Source organism: Hoplias malabaricus, chromosome Y, assembly GCF_029633855.1.
Source record: "Hoplias malabaricus isolate fHopMal1 chromosome Y, fHopMal1.hap1, whole genome shotgun sequence".
Taxonomy (NCBI): Eukaryota; Metazoa; Chordata; class Actinopteri; order Characiformes; family Erythrinidae; genus Hoplias; species Hoplias malabaricus.
In genome coordinates, this window is record NC_089820.1 from 3,381,111 (window position 1) to 3,399,758 (window position 18,648).

The following is an 18,648-nucleotide window of genomic DNA, read 5'->3' on the forward strand; positions in this document are numbered from 1 at the left end:
ACTGGATCTTTATTTTGAAGTTAGTAGTTGGGATTTTGCACATTTTTAAACCTCTTATTGAATTAAAAAAATCAGATTGGCTTAGAGACAAAAATAGTACATTTATACACCTTGTTCCTGAGGAATTAATCAAATGGGGTACTGGTACTGCACCTTTTTTTTTTTTTTTTTTCCCCCCCTTCTTTCTTTTAATAGTAGAAATTATGGTAAAAAGTGGCATCTGTGATTGCCAAAATTTCACCATAAATGATATGATCAAAATGTATATGACATTACAATATTATTTTTAGCAATCTTAAATTTTACATTCAAGAACTGTGTTGGGGTTTTTTATTTTTTGAAAACAGTAATTTTCTGTTTAAAAAAACAAACAAACAAAAAAAAAAAACAGATGTACATCGTAAAAAAAATTAACATGTAAATAGTGTGACAAATGAGAGATTGGAGACTGAGATATAGCTGTACCGCATCCTATATTCAGGTAATGCCAAAAGTAGCATGTGCAGTAGAAATGTGCAGTATCTGGGTGCCACACTTCAATACTTGGGACACAGGCTGATGGTGAAAATTCTTGACCAATGTGCGCACACACATCTTGTAACAACATGCACAGAAACAAAAACGCACACAAAGAAATGCACAAAATTATCACCCCAATGCAACCCAAAGACAGAGAAAAACAAAAACTCTGAAAATATGTGAGCTCTCTAATGGGTTTCAGCTCCTTCCAGTCATTGGAAACTTGTACTGCCCCTAATGGTTTGTGCATTTAACAGTGAAATAATGTATTGTTTATAGTAAAGAAATGTAAAAATTGATTTTCTTCCTTTTTCCTCTTTTACAGAGTGGTTCAAATCATTCCTTGAGCATCACTGCTTTCCTGCCAACCCCCCCCCCCCCCTTTTTTTTTTTTTTCTTTTCTTTCTTTTTCTTTTTTTAATTGTTGGGGTCCTCGCATGTAAAGTGGTGGTGGTGCTGCTAATTGTGAAACTGGGTCAATGTTTTGTGGTAGAGCAAAGCCATCTGACATAGAACAAATAGAGGAACCATGAGCACAGCCAAGCCCAGTGGGCTAAAAGCCCCGAGCAAGATCAGCAAACCTGCTGGGTCTGGGACCGGGACAACCAAGACATCTCCTTCATGTATGTATCCTTACCCTACACTACCTATAGTTTACTTTGTTTTTCTGTGGCTCTGTTTGTTCTCATACCCACTCTACTATAGATTTAATAGCATTTACAAATATACAGTCATATGCAAAAGCTTGGGCACCTCTGGATATGTGACGTGTTTTGATTTCAAAGTTAATGTAAGTACACATCTTTTACAGGGAATAATTCTTCTAATTTTTTTTTAACATGGTGGGGGGAGGTCTAAATAAAAATGTGCAGGAAAATCTGAAGGAAATGATACATAACATAATAACACTGACCTACAATTTTTTTTAATTTAAGTTTGAAGACTATTCAGAGAATATATTGATGTTGTAGTTTATTGGTAAAATTTTTAATTATAACCAGAATTATATGCTATTAATAAACCGATATGTGTTATTCTTAACCCCTTGACCCTGAAAACTTTAAGCGGAGTCTTATATCGACCTTATAATGAGTTTTCCCTATTAAGTCAAAATTAGACAGTGCCGTTTCAGTGTATGAGGTACTGTCTCCATCACTATCTTTCTAGAGCTCTGAACCAGCTCTTTGCATCTCTCCCTAATGGGAAAGGAACCAGAACATTTCCCATTGGAAGTGTTAGCTTGTTTCCACCGACATAAATTGGTTTGCAAACCAGCAAAGTTTGTTCCTAGCTAGTTTGTTCCTAGAACCAGAGAAGCGTTGGTTCTTCAGTACAAATTGTGACGTTGAAATTCAGAACTTCCTGAAAGAGCTCAGAGCTTCAAATGCAACATTATCATGCAGTGGAGCTAGTAGGATTAATTTACAGCCAAGTGTGGTAACTAATAGGAAATAAATCAGGAAATACTCTCCTTTTCATGCGCGTTTTCTGAGGCTATATTTAGGCACGTTAACTAGAGCCACGGCTCTGTGTTGGTTACATTTCTCTGCTGTTCACAAGCTCCTCAAAATTGCTTGGAGCTTGGCAACACTTTACACATCTGACACCGTGGTAAACAAAGAATAAAAATAATTATTCTGTCATGACTCTGTTCGTTTATCTCTGTGCTCTGTATTCAGCCACAGCAATGTTGAAACCGAGCAACCATGCAATGCCCCCCGCTGATGGTGTATTCTTAGTTTAAACTTAGTTTAAGCTGCAGACAGCAGGGAGAGTCTGGAAGAGCAGTCAATGGAGGACATGGTGAGCTGCCTCTTGTTCTCACTGTGCTCTTCACCTGCTATTCCTCCATCTGAAGCTAGAGTCTGGATGACTTGGTCAGCAGGGCTCAGCATGATACTGCAGGAGGAGAAATAAGACACTGGACTTTCCAAGTGTGATCTCCAAGTGTGGTGCCCAGTATTGACACTCCATTTTACACTGTTGCTGCCCTGCCACCAGACGCACTAGCACTCCACTTCATAACATGCATTCAAAATAGTATTGTACACTTTTATGTTTGTTCCCTGTAAAGGATTGTGATTCATTCCAACTTTGAAAGGTAACCTGTCATTAGAAATATCCAGACATTTGCTCACATCTATAGATAAATCCAGAATACAGACGAGGTGCACACAATTATAGTTAAATATATTTATTTAAATCTGCTCAGAATAAAATACCTGAATTTACAAATATCTATATAAATATATATTGACTGATTGATTTTTCTAACAGCTGGTCCAAAAGCAGCGGACAAAGCAGGAGATAAAACCTCAGCTGATGAGAAAAATGCAGCAGAAGACTTCAAGGTTGGGGACCGTGTGTGGGTCAATGGCAACAAGCCAGGCTTCATTCAGTTTCTGGGCGAGACACAGTTTGCTCCAGGGCAGTGGGCAGGCATTGTCCTAGACGAGCCTATTGGAAAGAACGATGGCTCAGTGGCAGGAGTCCGCTACTTTCAATCAGAGCCATTGAGGGGTATATTTACACGGCCTTCTAAACTTTCTCGTACTGAGGGTGAGGCCAATGGGACTACAACAGCACCTGCATCACCTACCCCTTCCACCACACCACCAGCATCTGCTCCATCAACCACTGTCACCACCAAAAAAGCTGCCACACCTACAAAACCTGAAGTTACAGCCTCTAACCTCACTCGTTCCAACAGTGAGTCAGTGTCCAACCTGTCAGAGACCGGTTCAGTGAAGAAAGGCGAACGAGAGCTAAAGTTGTGCGATCGTGTCCTGGTAAGAATGTTTACAACTACTGCTGGGCCTGTACTCTCTGCCACTTCTGACATATGTTTACAATTGGTTGTGAGTTTAACATTGGAAGTGATTAGTTTTACAATTACAGACTGTAGTCCATCTTTAGTTTTGCATACTTGGTTTGCTCCTTCCACCCTGTTCTTTAGTGCTCTGGACAATGGAAGAGCAGGTATTATTTGTGCTGGTATGGGTTGATCAGACACAGTAGTGCTCCTGGAGTTTTTAAACCCCTCAGTGTCAATGCTGGACTGTTGAATAGTCCACCAACCAAAAATTGTCCTGTGGCAGGGTTCAGTGACCACTGATGAAGGACTAGAGGATGATCACACAACACATTTTCAGTCAGATTATTTCTATTTTTATTTATAGACTCAAAATAAAAGATTTTGTACTACTAAAAGTAAAGATTTTTAGTCACACTACCACCACTCACTTGTTTGTCATTTTGAGCCAGAAGAAACATATTGGTCAAAAATAAATTAATTTTTTAATTAAAATTATTTCATGGCTATAAATATTTTTGGGCTTAACTGTAGGAGGTGCTACTTAACTCTCAGTTCAATTTTAAACAAGTTAATAGAAAACCACGACATTGTTGCAGATGATATCAAAGCCTTCAAAATGGTAACGAAACCATAATGAAATCAAATTCAATTACAATATGTCCCTTTTCCACTCTTTTCATTTCTGTGGTTCACATCGCCACTTCCCACCCACTCATTCGTTGCCTTACAGCAGTGTTGGAGGGTTACGGAATATTTAAAGAATCTCTCTCTCTCTCTGTGTGTGTGTGTGTGTCTGTGTGTGTGTGTGTGTGTGTGTGTGTGTGTGTGTGTGTGTGTGTGTGTGTGTGTGTGTGTGTGTGTGTGTGTGTGTGTGTGTGTGTGTGTGTGTGTGTGTGTGTGTGTGTGTGTGTGTGTGTGTGTGTGTGTGTGTGTGTGTGTGTGTGTGTGTGTGTGTGTGTGTGTGTAAATCTAAGTAGATTTTGGAATATGTAGGTCAGAATCAGTGTTCAGCTGATAATATGGTAAGCTTGCTCTATAAATGTTATGGATTGAAGAAGATTATGGGTTGAAATAAAATATGCACTGTGAATATAGATTATCCTAGGCTGTGAAGAGGCACTGCCCTCTCATCACTGGTTTTATGCTTATCTTCTTTTCCAGGTTGGTGGTACTAAAGCTGGTGTAGTGCGCTTCTTAGGGGAAACAGATTTTGCCAAAGGCGAGTGGTGTGGAGTTGAATTGGATGAGCCTTTAGGAAAGAATGATGGTGCAGTGGCTGGAACCAGGTATTCATCACATCTATTAAAAACTTACCTGCACCTAAACTGTCTTTTGTTTAGTTTTATCTTATTTTTTATGTATGTGTTTGTAATACGTCTTTCATAGCATTACAAGTTGAGTGAATATAAGGCTGCCAAAATAATTTGCCTTCATTGTACAGATATTTCTGAAGGCTACAATATATAAATGAGCAAAAATATCCAATAACTAAATATTGAACAAAAAAAACCCTAAAAAAATATTAAGTAAATATTAAGTAAATGTGTTATGGTTTTAGGTACTTCCAGTGTCAGCCCAAGTATGGCCTTTTTGCTCCTGTGCACAAGGTGTCCCGCATTGGTTTCCCCTCTACTACTCCAGCCAAGGCAAAAACCACTGTACGGAAGGTAGTGGCTACACCAGCAGGTTTAAAGCGCAGCCCCAGCACCTCCTCAATCAGTTCTATGAGTTCTGTGGCTTCATCTGTAAGCGGCAAGCCCAGCCGCACAGGACTGGTGAGATATTCACACCATGACTTCCTGTTTAGTTTAATTAAAGGCAACATTCACGATTTTAATCAACAAGCACGTTTTATAACAGAGCAGGATAGGATAATAGAGCAGGATATTGCTCTATTTCTGCTCCATAGGTACTCAAGTAACAAATGAGTATCTGGTAATTCTTCAGCCACTTAGACACTACAGGTTTTATTTTATTTTTTTATTTATTTATTTTTTTTGTCAAACATACACTTCCACCTTAAAAGACACTGAGCTTCTGAAAGAAACCAGAGCATAGTGTTTGCTCACAATTGTAAATGTTGCCTTTAACTGAACCAACTGGTCTACCAGGGTTATTATTCTTAATTAAAACCTGGACCTTAATAGTGTGTGTGTGTGTGTGTGTGTGTGTGTGTGTGTGTGTGTGTGTGTGTGTGTATATATATAGAAGCCAGCATGTCATGTGTTTGTTTGTTTTTTAAATACATTTTTAAAAAAACATTATACGTAATATATACGAGTTTTGGTGCACAGACAAGTGTTACTTCTAGTGCATATACGGTGTTGGTCTACATGCAGTTAAATCGATCTAACTGTGCTGTGTTCATCATGAATCAGGCTGTGATTTTAAAGGGAACATGTTATACAGGGTGGGCCATTTATATGGATACACCTTAATAAAATGGGAATGGTTAGTGATATTAACTTCCTGTTTGTGGCACATTAGTATATGGGAGGGGGGAAACTTTTCAAGATGGGTGCTGACCATGGTGGCCACTTTGAAGTCAGACGTTTTGGTTCCAACTTTAATTTTTTCAATGGGAAGAGGGTCATGTGACACATCAAACTTATTGGGAATTTCACAAGAAAAACAATGGTATGCTTGGTTTTAACGTAACTTTATTCTTTCATGAGTTATTTACAAGTTTCTGACCACTTATAAAATGTGTTCGAAGTGCTGCCCATTGTGTTGGATTGTCAATGCAACCCTCTTCTCCCACTCTTCACACACTGATAGCAACACCGCAGAAGAAATGCTAGCCCAGGCTTCCAGTATCCGTAGTTTCAGGTGCTGCACATCTCGTATCTTCACAGCATAGACAATTGCCTTCAGCTGACCCCAAACATATAAGTCTAAGGGGGTCAGATCGGGAGACCTTGGGGGCCATTCACAATGACCAATCCACTTTCCAGGAACCTGTTCATCTAGGAATGCTCGGACCTGACACCCATAATGTGGTGGTGCACCATCTTGCTGGAAAAGTTCAGTGAACATGCCAGCTTCAGTGCATAAAGAGGAAAACGCATCATCATGTAGCAGTTTCGCATATCCAGTGGCCTTAAGGTTTCCATTGATGAAGAATGGCCCAACTATCTTTGTACCCCATATACCACACCATACCATCAAGACGTGCAGCACCTGAAACTACGAATACTGGAGGCCTGTGCTAGCATTTCTCCTGTGGTGTTGCTATAAGTGTGTGAAGAGTGGCAGAAGAGTGTTGCATTGACAATCCAACACAATGGGCAGCACTTTGAACACATTTTATAAGTGGGCAGAAACTTGCAAATAATTCATGAAAGAATAAAGTCACGTTAATTAACTAATTTATTGTGAAACTCCCAATAAGTTTGATGTGTCACATGACCCTCTTCCCATTGGGGGGGGGCAAAAGCTGAATCCAAAACGGCCGCCATGGTCACCACCCATCTTGAAAAATTTCCCCCCTCCCATATACTAATGTGCCACAAACAGGAAGTTAATATCACCAAGCATTCCCATTTTATTAAGGTGTATCCATATAAATGGCCCACTCTGTATATCTTTTTTCGTGCTGGGTCAAAATACCACAAGGATCAAACAGAGCACTTTTCTCACCCTGTCTAAACGAGCCTGTTCAGGTTTTAGTCATTATTGCTTTATTCTTCTCAAACAACAAAAAAAAGTGATGTGTACACAAATAAGCATTTCATTTACTATCAAAAACTATAAAGCAAACATTACATTTTCTCTGACTATATATGATTTTATAATGTGTAATGTTTGTATTTTTTATGTATATACAGAATTTTTTTTTAACCTTTTTTAATGAAATAATTTAATGTGAAGTATCTTAGGATTACAGAATACTTTGCATGTCTGCTTCTATTCACTACCAGTGTGAAATATTCTGATATTCTGACTTGGTAGTCTTCTCTAGAAGGGAATTTATTGACTTGTTCTATACTTGTTAATTAAAGTATGTAGAAATTATAGTATAAAGAAACTTGGAACTTTTCTGGAGGAGCAGACTTGAGGAACAGAAGTGTCTGTTTTTCAAAACATGTAAACAACAGCAACAGGATAAGATCTCTCTTATTTTAATCACACTTCGTAGGTTACTTTCAGATGTGCTGTTATTTGGTTTTGCTGACTTGTATTGTCATTTTTCAGTGACTCCAGAAGTGATGACCTTTGTAAGATCTGCTCCAACAGATTAATTCTGTTTTTAGGAGAATGGTTTTTAATTACAACAATACTAAAAAAAGCATGTATGTCTGAAAACTACTAATGTTTTAACCCAGTTATGCCCAAGTGACACTTTTTATTTATGCGTTCCTTCACAACAATGAAGTTAACAGAAACATCATCACGGTATGCTCGTAAGATTTCTGGGACCACTGCACTGCAGGAAGCTCTGAAGGAGAAGCAGCAGCACATTGAGCAGCTTCTTGCTGAGCGTGACCTGGAGCGGGCTGAGGTTGCCAAAGCAACCAGCCATGTGGGAGAGGTATGATTTTTAAAAGATATATAAATAAAAAAATAAAAACCATGTACTTTTTTTTTTTTAAAACCAGGGTTTATTTTTTTCCGTTCCTCTCCTTAATTCTGTTTTCTTTGTTATTGATATAATATGAAAATGATAAATAATTTATTGGAAAACAAAAGTCTCAAATGGTCCACTTTATACTACGTGACACTTTTGTTAAATTTGCATGGAATGGGTTTGCATCAGAAACTGGGATTACTTACTCCAAGTGACTGTAGTATGTTGATCAGATTTGGGTGTTTGTGGTTCAAAGCAAAATAGAATGTTGCATGCGAAAGGAAACTTTCAAACAAAAACCCACCGCATCATGAATCTCTCACACTGAGTGTGCATGAATATAACTAACTGAGGTATTTTTCTAAAGTAGCCTCCTAAGTAAATCTGCCTTAAAATTAGTTTCAAAATCATTGTGATGGTTCATGTACCTGTAATAGGGTGAATACATTTGATTTACACTCTGAAACTATAGTGAAGGCCAGGAGAAATAATACCAAACCTTACCTAGTGTTCCATTATCAAATGTATGAAATTGTCAAACAAACTGATTAAGAACAGTAACAGTCAAAGATTAAACATATCTAAAACATCACTAGTATTAAACACGAATGCCTATATTATCACACTAAGAGTCCAATAGTAATAATAATCTGACAGGTGCCATGCAGATAATTCAGGTTTTTTGGCCCTTGCTGTAAATAGGTGTAAGTATTAAAATGGGTTAGCTGATAAAGTACAGAGTTGTAATGTACTTTTTTTGGCTATAGATGGAAGGCAAGATGGATCACCTACGAACCCTGGTGGAGGCTGCTGACAGGGAAAAGGTGGAGCTACTAAACCAACTGGAGGAAGAAAGGAGGTGAGCTGGGTATAAATAGATTGGTTTATGTGTTTCTGAAAAGTTTATTATGTAATTTAAATTAGTGATGCTATTTGATTTTTGAAAAAAAGAGCAAACAAACATTAGTGATGACTGCAGTTAATGGGGTTGCATTATTTTAGCAATGGAAATCTGAACAGGCTGCTACCAGTCAAAAAATTTGATTCTTGATAGGAACTATTTCCTTACTTTGTGCAGAGGAAATGGATTCTTATCACCATTTTGTGCGAAATGCAACCCAACCACAAAACAAACTGTAAATCCATTAGTGAGGATACATCAGAAGCAGTCAACTATCTGCTTCTCTCTTGCAAAATTAAAATAGCCATGTTGTCCTATTCTGGCAGTGCTGTGAACGAGATGAAGGTTAAGCTTCTGCAAGCACAGCAGTTGTCTCCCAGAACAAATGATATTTTGTTTTTTGAGAAATCTGAAAATTGTTAACTAGAGCATAGTGCATCAACTACAGCAAAGCTACAAGCGTATCTGTCTATTAAAGATCTTTCTGAAATTATTTAAGTAAAATTATCAGTCAGTGTGGATTTTGATGATAAATCTTTTTTTCTTCTTGATCTAAAATATACCAGTCCATTAATTTAAGGTTCTATCAGTCTTTGAGCTCTAAATCATTCTTAAAACTGTTTTTAGGTGCTGCTTTATTTGATGTCAAATAGTGTATTGTTCACTTTAGTGATTCATAGGTTTTGAGAAATGATTGGAATTAAACTTATATCAAAGATGTTACTGAGACTGCATGATTGCAATAGTGCTACATTCTGTGTTAATGATTTGCTGAAGTTGCAGAGATGTAAGGGCAAAAATGTATTACTCTCATTGTTACTATGATGGTGAATGTAACTGAAACTTTTTTCCACCAACAGAAAAGTGGAGGACCTTCAGTTTAGAGTGGAAGAGGCCTGTATTACCAAAGGCGACTTGGAGGTAAGAGTACGTGGAGACTTCAATTAATACAGTTGAAAAGCACGGTATATATAACAAGGGTGCACAACCTTCATTAAATTGAGGAACACTGCCGCCTAGTGTTTAACTTCAAACTTTTGATTTACACTACACATGCTTTACTTTCAATCATTCTTCACACAGTGTGTGTGAGTGTGATATATATATATATATATATATATATATATATATATATATATATATATATATAAGAAGTTGTGCACCCCTGGTTTAGCATTTCATATTTGATAAGTGGAGAAGATTAGACTGGCAATTTCAGTGAAAGGTGTCTTAAAGAAAGACTAATGCATATGTATTACCCGTTTATTTATTTATTTATTATGTTGAACTCTGTTTTGTGAGAATAGAGCAATGCTAAAAAAAAAGGTCCATTACATTTCATTTACCCTGTATTTCATTTTCACTTCTCCCTCACTCTTCCCTTTTCCTCCCAAATATCACAACATGAATCACTGGATTAAAAAAATATTTCCTCAGTAGTATTAGTAATTACACACTCAAGTGGAGATTTATACTCCCTTCTATGAATGGACAAGGTAAAAATTATATATATTTTACAAGTTTAAATTAAACTACCATAGTTTTCAGTAAATAGTCAGTAATTGAAATACAAAGGAAAATTGGGAACCGGTTCAGGAAAGAGTGAAAGAATACCCATCCTTACTGCTGATGTAGTGTAGTGTCCCTTTTGAGAGTTTTACTTCAGCATCAGCAGGTTTCCAAATACCTGTTAAAATATTTTACAGTTTTTAATGTACAAACCTTTAGGAAAGTGGGGACACAGCTTTACACATTTGAAATATTGGCTTTGTACTAGTCTGAATTAAATATAGGGTTTAAATGATTTGCATTCTGTTTTTTAAATGAGGATTGTTTTGAGAGTTTATGTCAAAAAGACTGAATCACTTTTTATATGTATCCACTGATATGATCCACTGATATCCCAAAATTAAATTATTTAAATAGTTTATATTAAGTTGGCAGTTTTGGGATTATTAACTTAATTGCCTAATAGCAGGTATAGACTTGAGTAGTACAAATATTATGCAGAACACCCTGGGGCCAAGGACTTGAGAAACGCCGTTAAATATAGACTCACTTTAAACTGCTACTACAGAGATTTTTGCTTGTGTAGTTTCACCAGGATAATAGACAAAGGAAAGGCTTAAGTAAATGTTGCTGACAACAAAAAAAAAAACATTCAGCTGTGTAAAATGTACACTCAGCATGCATTCAGTTAAAAATTAATATATGTAGCAGGTTTTTTTTCTGTTAGTAATGATGATGAGCGTATATCACTAGAACATAACAATCAAAAACAGACTCAATGCTGAAGTTTTACTCTCAGTTGCTATGTTATGATTTCCATTTCTTGTGCTATATGACAAGGGAAGACTTAGTATTGCAGAGAGCTGGTCGGTCTAGACACACTAATGGAAGCCGAGATATGCTGAGGTGATGTTATATAACCTGGGTGTTTAATGTTTGGCCTACTCAAAAAAAATAGTGCAGTATACAATTTACTTGAATGGTACACTTTTGTGCACTGTAATGGCATTGCATGAGTGTTGAAACCATGTTGTCTTTTTTTTTTTTTTTAGCTATATTTGGGGGAAAAAAGCACTTCTTCTAGTGAAAGTAAATGGCTTACACTCAGTACTAAGTAAAATTTTACTGTGTGAATATGGCAACATATATACTTTTTAAAAACATTTAAAAGAAAATTTAACGATGCAGAAATTCAGTTATTTTTTCTTACCTTTTAATTTTGCCCAAGTACTACAAAAAGTATTCCTGCCTTGGTCTTTTTAGTTTTGCACCACTCACCCATTAGACGACAATATTCCTGAAGCTCTGTTTGTAGGACTGCTGTAGAATCAAACACACGGTACACCACGGTATTCCATTTTAGCTACATACTTGAAGAAATAAGTCTTATTTTTCCTATTGCTCATTATTATTTATGGGTAAATTTTCAATGTTACTTGGTTGAATGGCTGATTTTTAAAATAAAATATTATTAGTCAATCTTAACAGTTATCTATTTGTTTGTTTGGACATTTTTTTATTTCATTGAACCTAATGAAATTGATGAAAATAAATTTCAGTTTTTGTCCTGGTACTACCGCCCAAACATTGTATTGGTAGGATTTGGCCAAGGTTTTGTGCTGTGATTACAGTGTAGTCCATATCTCCTTGGATGCTGACCGTTTTGATAGTGTTATCTTTTTTACTCTAGCACCCTGGATTTGAAAATCATGGGCTTACAGTATCGAAGTACAGAATGTCAACTTCTCTTTTGCTACTTTATTTATTTTGGGATCATTTAAGCAATTGAACATGTTCAAAGTTCAACAATGAAAAATATCATTTGGGACCAAAGGTTTTGATTCTAGTTTTCAAACATCGAAAAAACTAGAGATTTGTGTATGTGTGGTACAAATACAATCTTAAATTTGCCTGACTACTTGATTGGCCCTGAAGTACTTCGTAGCAACATGAATATTATATACTTTTTTTCATTTCAAATTCAAAGTGCTTGGATTATCCCATTATTAGTGAAAGAATCTTATATATTATGAGTATATTGTTTTTGGAGATCCCGTTTCCTTTTGCTTTGAACGTTTCTTTCATATACAGTGCAGTGCTTAAAATCTGGATGATTCTACTCCTTAGCTGGGGCTTTCTGATACACTTCAGTTGAGGGTAATCTTGGTTGCTTGGTATAAGATCACATTTTGAAATTTAACCTTCTCAAACTGCATTTTAAATTAGTGCTTTGTAACTCTATGATCTTTTCCTCTTTGTGTTTATTTGATGTCTGCTTGCTCACCTGCTCAGTATGTCATTTTAAACAGCGTGTCATACTTCACCTCATTCATTGTTCTCCAGCACAAGCTTGTTTTTGGTTGGCTGCAGGCCTGTTCAACATTGACATCCATCATTGCGTCTGCCTCACCTCATCCTCAGCTGTGATATTACCCTGGCCTGCATGTGACATCAAAACTCACCCTCCCTCTCCCTCCTCCCTTACACTTACACTTTCCTCACCTGTGTGCATTGGGCTGGCATGTGATGGTGGCACTGGATGTCTTTCTTCCTCTCCCCTTCTGTACTAACAGACGCAGACCAGACTGGAGCATGCCCTCCTTAAGGAGCTCGAGCAAAGTCTGCTTTTTGAAAAGACCAAAGCTGACAAACTCCAGAGGGAGTTAGAAGACTCTAGGGTAATGGATCTCAACCTGTGCCTTAGTTTTAATGACTTTTGGGTGCTTGATGAATCAATGAAAACATTCTTAGACTGGGTCAATGGTTTGCATTATTTTCAACATAATATTAGACACATTAACCATTTTGTAGATTTCAACAGCTATTTCTCTTCAGTCCTGGGTCAAATACACATGTAGGACATCATGGGCATTTGAAATACTTCAGGTGAAACATTTGGAAAAAATTTTTCATTAATTCAGTTCAATAAGAATTCCTCCTATTGCAAATAATTTTATTACTACAAAACACAAGTTTTAAATTTGGAAAGAGATATACACATCAGGTACACTGAAGCTAAATAGCAGTTGAATATATTTTAAAGTTAGACATCGTAAAATTAGTTCATATTTTAATGCATGTAACTCTAAGTATTAATCAAACAGTGTCCAGATGGGTGGCACAGTGATGCAACAGGGCATGATGTTGCTGCCACACAGCTCCAGGGTCCTGCTCAAGCAAATGTAACATTCAGACATGGCTGAAAGTATTGGCACCCTACCCCTTCAAAAAACAACAATAATAATAAATAAAAATAAACAAAAATAACAACTTAGTTTTGTATGCTTTTATCAAAGTATATTTGTATTAATTTTGTCACTGGCCAATTCATCTTTTCATTTTTAACCATCCTTTATTTCACATTGTACTTAACACTTTATGACCTTAAAATGCTTTAAATAATAATAATAATAATAGTAAAAACTGCATGGACAATATATCAGAAACCTATACTTTCTAATATTATAATGCTCTAGTACATAAGAGGCAATAAAGAGTGAAATTTCTACACTACTTAGCTTTTAGTTTGGCTCAATCCTCTTGAGTAAACTCAGCTTTTTCTCATTTGGAGATTCAACAATTTTTAAAAAAAAATTCAGAGCAGGACTGATAACAGGCCGTGTGAACATTTTTTTAATTAATTTTTTTTTATTGTTTATTGTTACATTTGAGTCATGTTTTAATTTATTATCTAGGAGGACACAGGATCTTCAACTGAAACACAGCTTTTAGACACACTGTGTGATTTGCTTAGAATGGTCTAATAGTTGATTGGTCAAATTGTTCATGGCACCTCAATAATTAGTGAGTGTCCTCCATGTTTCTTAGAGGACTTCTTGTCAGAAAGCATTGTATTTCTTTCTGAACATAGAATTGGTGGTGTTTGAGTTTGCCTTTGTTGTTCATGCTTTGTCATTATCTTCTAATATCTTCAGACAAGTTTTTTCCTTTCTCTATGTCCATGTTTAGTGTGTTACACACACTTAAGTTTTTAATTTTATCCCAATGCATGCCACAGACGTACATCTAAACTTAACACAAAAAGTAAGGTTTTGTGTTTTGTAGATTATGTTTTGTAAAAGTGCTTCTTGGCTATAAATCTAATACAGTTGGCGCAACCCACATACTCAGCTCTACTGCTTATCCCACAAATGCATGTTCCTTGTATATATGCCACCATTTAAAAGGGAAATGATTACGCTTTCCAACGGTATAAGATTTATAGCCAAGAAGCATTGTTACAACAAAGAAATAATCTACAGAACAGAAATTTCCTTACTTTTTGTGCCAAGTTTATATATGCTATACAGTTCTTTACTTTCAAAACCGCTTCAGAAAAAAAAAGGTTTTACCAATACTTTCAGCCACATCTGTATTCCAGACATTTTTTGGACTACCTCTTTGTCTACTTTCACTAAAACATTGTTCAGAGTAACTGATAGGAACTGTTAAACAGCGAGTAAATGAATACCATATGGACAGTTTTCTGAATTTGCTAGCTGCTAGGTTATTTTCAAGCTCATGCTGACGAGCAAAAACTAAGTTGACAGAAACAAAATGCGACCATATATAATGGATGCATGCATTAAGTTAAGCATATGGAACAAGCTATCATTGTAATTGGTGAGGGAAAATCTGGAAAAATGTTATTTAATGGACACAAAAACACAGTTCACAAGACGTACTTTCTACATGTATGGTGTTTACCCTCAAGAGCATTATTAACCTACTTAAAAAAACAAATCAGTTAAAAACTGTCAACATTAGCCTAAATGAAAACAAAGAAAAAAAACATTTTTCAGTGCGTAACAGTTTGTTTGGAAGTGCATTCCTATTAAAGTCTATTTTTATTACATTTTTTTGTATGCACATAAAAAAAAGAAAAGACAAATGCGTTTCAATCTCTGCCTTACCACCTTCTGTGGTGTGGTGGTGGGTCACAATCAAACACAGAAGAGCACAAATAAATAAATGTCTTAATAATTAATTACACTTAAAAATAAAATGGGGTTACAGTGCACATAAGAATACCTTGGTGAAATAAAAACAAATAGATATAAAGAATAGATAATGTTCTAGGATGAGAGCAAGAGATTTCACAGAATGGAGCGCCATCTTCCATGTTTCAGTTGTTTCCGACCTTGAACTGTGCATACGAGCAACTGAAATTTCAAGTGAAATGTCTAAGAAATAAAACAGCCATTGATTTCTGGGAGTGGAATGAGATGGATTACAAAGATTAACCAGTAACTCCTTTGCAGCAGTTGGCGGACAGAGTAATAATCGTTTCTGTTGCACATTGATGTTAGGTGAGGAAAAATCATTCTGAAGAAAAATATGAGCTGCGCATGGAACATTCTTTTCTACCCTATTGTAGTCTTTAAATAAAGCTTGCATATTAGCCAAGCATGGTTTATTGTTGTGCTATATTAGCATGGCTAAAACATCAATAATGAGGCTAATGCTTAACGGGAGTAATGTTGTAATACTCCTGCTGCATGACATTCAGATAGACAAAACTACCTAAACAACTAAATTAAAAGCTCAAGTGCAGGTGGTTACCATATTTTTGAGGAAAACAAACTGTAAATTGACAATTTGCTATTCAAAAAAATAAATGGCTGCATGTTTGCATCATATTTTAAGGATGTAGCTGTATGTATTTGTCCCAGGTCTGTGTTATAATTATGTTCAAATTAATATATGTGGCAAACTAACATTTAACATAAACTGTAGTGGCAGTGAAGCTTTAATCATAGACTAACCAATACTGTAATCATAATCACATCCGCCAGTTTTTTTTTCCCTTCATAATACTTTGTGCCTTTGAATTCCAAATATTCTCCTATTGACCTGAATCATGTTATTCAGCTGGAATCAGAATAAAAAAAAAATAGGTTTGTTTTGCAGATTATCATCTACTATTTTTTTTTAGTGTGATTACATTGTAAAGGGAACTTTATTGTACAAGTGCTATAATTCAGAATTTGTTTTTAAGTTGAACATCAATTTGAAACATTAGGCATAACAACAAATATGCCTTCAAAGGCTTTGGCTATTTAATTATTAGTAATTCAGTAGTTTTATTAGGCATTTTATATTTGTCAAATATTAGGCATTCAAAGCAAACTGTTTGGGAACTAGTTACCAATCATGTCTGGTCGATTAGGTTTTCTTGGAGAAAAGATGGAGTAAACAAAAAGAATGGGTAGTTTCAATGCTCACTTGAGGACCGCTAATGGACCAGCAACATGCCAGGCTAATTGCACATACAGAGTCAGACCTTCCCTGGCAGCCTCATGATCATGTGTTTTGTGTCTTTAACCCTTTCTTAGCTTTGCTACCCGAGGTGTCTTGTAAGCCCCAAAAACATGCTCTTTAAAACTGATTGAACCTAAAGAAAGATATTTTGAAGGTCACCTAGCCTCCTCTGATGGGGCTGTTTGGAACTCGCTCCAGCACTGAAATCAGCCCTCATTGTACCCCTTTGTGCCCATTTCTTGTCAAGATATTTAGGTAGTGTCCTTAAATCCAGCTTTTGTTTATACTTGCTAGAATATTCTGTTTGAGATTTCAACACTGACAAATGGCATCACATGATCAGAGCCTCAGTCTTATTTCATACTATTATAGGAATATTCCAGCATTTGTGCCTAAACTGTATCTGCCACATCTGTATAATACTGTTGAATACCAAGGACAATAAATTAGTTTTTATACCCCTGTGCTTGAAAAACCATGTGAAAATGCACTCTTTTACTTTAGTACAGTGGGCTGTTGCTGAAATCTCTTTATAGGTTTATAATGTATGCTTGTGTAGTTTACATTTCAGAGCTATAACCATTCTTATCATACTTGTTGTTGAATGAAATGCACACAATGTTCTCTTTATTATCCACTTTAAAATCCACAAAAATATCTTGTGGACTAGTTTAATCTTTGCAAAAGAAAAAAGAAAAAGTAAAGAATTCTTTTGTGTGCAGTATTCCTAGAAGTTTTCTACAAAAATGCTGGGAGGGGGGGAAATAAAATATTTACTGATGAAATTTGGCAAATGCCTGTTGAACTATATTGTAATTGTGTAGTGAATCAGTAGGTTTCTCTCAAAGCAAGAGGAACAGAATGGTAGATACGGACTAGGAATACTTGGAATATTCTTCTAACCACAATATAATTTTATGTGAGACTAGTGGTTGTCCTGTCTTTAGGTTGCTACAGTATCTGAGAAGTCTCGCATACTGGAAATGGAGAGGGAACTCACTCTGCGGAACAAAGAGGTGGCAGCCCTTCGAGAACATCTGGAGGCCGGGCCAATAAAGGGTGCTGCTGCTCAGGACCCTACAGCGGCAGTCCTTCAGGAGGAGCTCAGTTCACTTCGTGCCCAGCTCTGCTCTCAAAGTACTAACCATGAAACAGCGATAGCTGCCTTGAATGGCACGATACAGGCTGAAGAAAAAGCACACAATGAGGCTTTGGCTAAACTCCAGGCCTCTTTAGCACTTTTAAACAAAGACAATGAACAGCTTCGTACCCGACTAACCGAGGCAGAGAAGGAGAACGACGATGTTATTGAGCTGTGGCGCTCCAAGCTAGCCTCAGCCATCACTTCACATCAGCAAGCCATGGAGGACCTGAAGGCCTCCTCAACCAAGGGAGCCAGCGACACTCAGGTAGTTGAACTTGAATTGAGGGCAGCTTTGGAACAGCTAAAAGCAGAGCACAAGCTGGACTTGGAGGCATGCATAGCCAAGCACAATGCTGAGGTTAGGAAATACATCCAAGAAGGTGAAGCGCTCCGGAAACAGTTAGTTTCTATTACGGAAGAGAAAGATGGTATGGTTGAATCTTTGCGCACTAATCTGGAAAGTGCAGAGGAGCAGCACCTGGTGGAGTTGGAGGAGGCTTTAGGCAAGTTGCACAATGCTGAAATGAAGGTAAAGGAGTTAGAGGATGAAGTGCTTAAGCTGGGGCAGGGGGTGGAGGGAAAGGCCAGAGAGCTCGAGGACCAAAAAGCAAGTCTTCAGGCCCTTCTCTCGCAGCAGAGCCAAGGCAACAAGGAGGTCCAAAGTCTATTAACCCGTCTAGAGGAAGCTGAGAGGAAGTCCAGGTCACAAGAAGAAAAGGTTAGGTCCAATTTGTTAATGTTCTATGCATTCCTACAGTATATACTCATTTGCGAAATGCTTAAAGCAGTATGACTGTAATTTAATGCATCTTTACTAACTTAATTTACTTTTTTTGGTGCATCAAAATATTGAAAATATTGACAGAAGCTTATTCTTAATATTTCTGCAAAATTAAAATTAAACCCTAGCATTGCCCCTTTTTTTAACACTT

The 18,648-nt window shown here is 36.7% G+C and overlaps 1 protein-coding gene across 3 annotated transcripts in view; it reads left to right on the top strand.

Annotated features, from left to right (window-relative positions):
* Positions 1–954: 954 nt before the first annotated feature.
* The window catches only part of LOC136678029 (CAP-Gly domain-containing linker protein 1-like), a 43,093-nt gene continuing 25,399 nt past the window's right edge, over positions 955–18,648 (top strand). For 2 of the 3 annotated variants that reach the window (XM_066655791.1, XM_066655792.1), the window contains exons 1-9: positions 955–1,142; positions 2,797–3,308; positions 4,496–4,620; positions 4,893–5,109; positions 7,710–7,865; positions 8,669–8,760; positions 9,663–9,723; positions 12,885–12,989; positions 17,520–18,434. In XM_066655791.1, coding sequence (XP_066511888.1) covers positions 1,049–1,142; positions 2,797–3,308; positions 4,496–4,620; positions 4,893–5,109; positions 7,710–7,865; positions 8,669–8,760; positions 9,663–9,723; positions 12,885–12,989; positions 17,520–18,434 — 2,277 coding nt within the window. In that variant the 5' untranslated portion in view covers positions 955–1,048. The remainder of the gene's footprint in view (positions 1,143–2,796; positions 3,309–4,495; positions 4,621–4,892; positions 5,110–7,709; positions 7,866–8,668; positions 8,761–9,662; positions 9,724–12,884; positions 12,990–17,519; positions 18,435–18,648) is intronic. The other variant, XM_066655793.1, reaches the window with a different exon arrangement.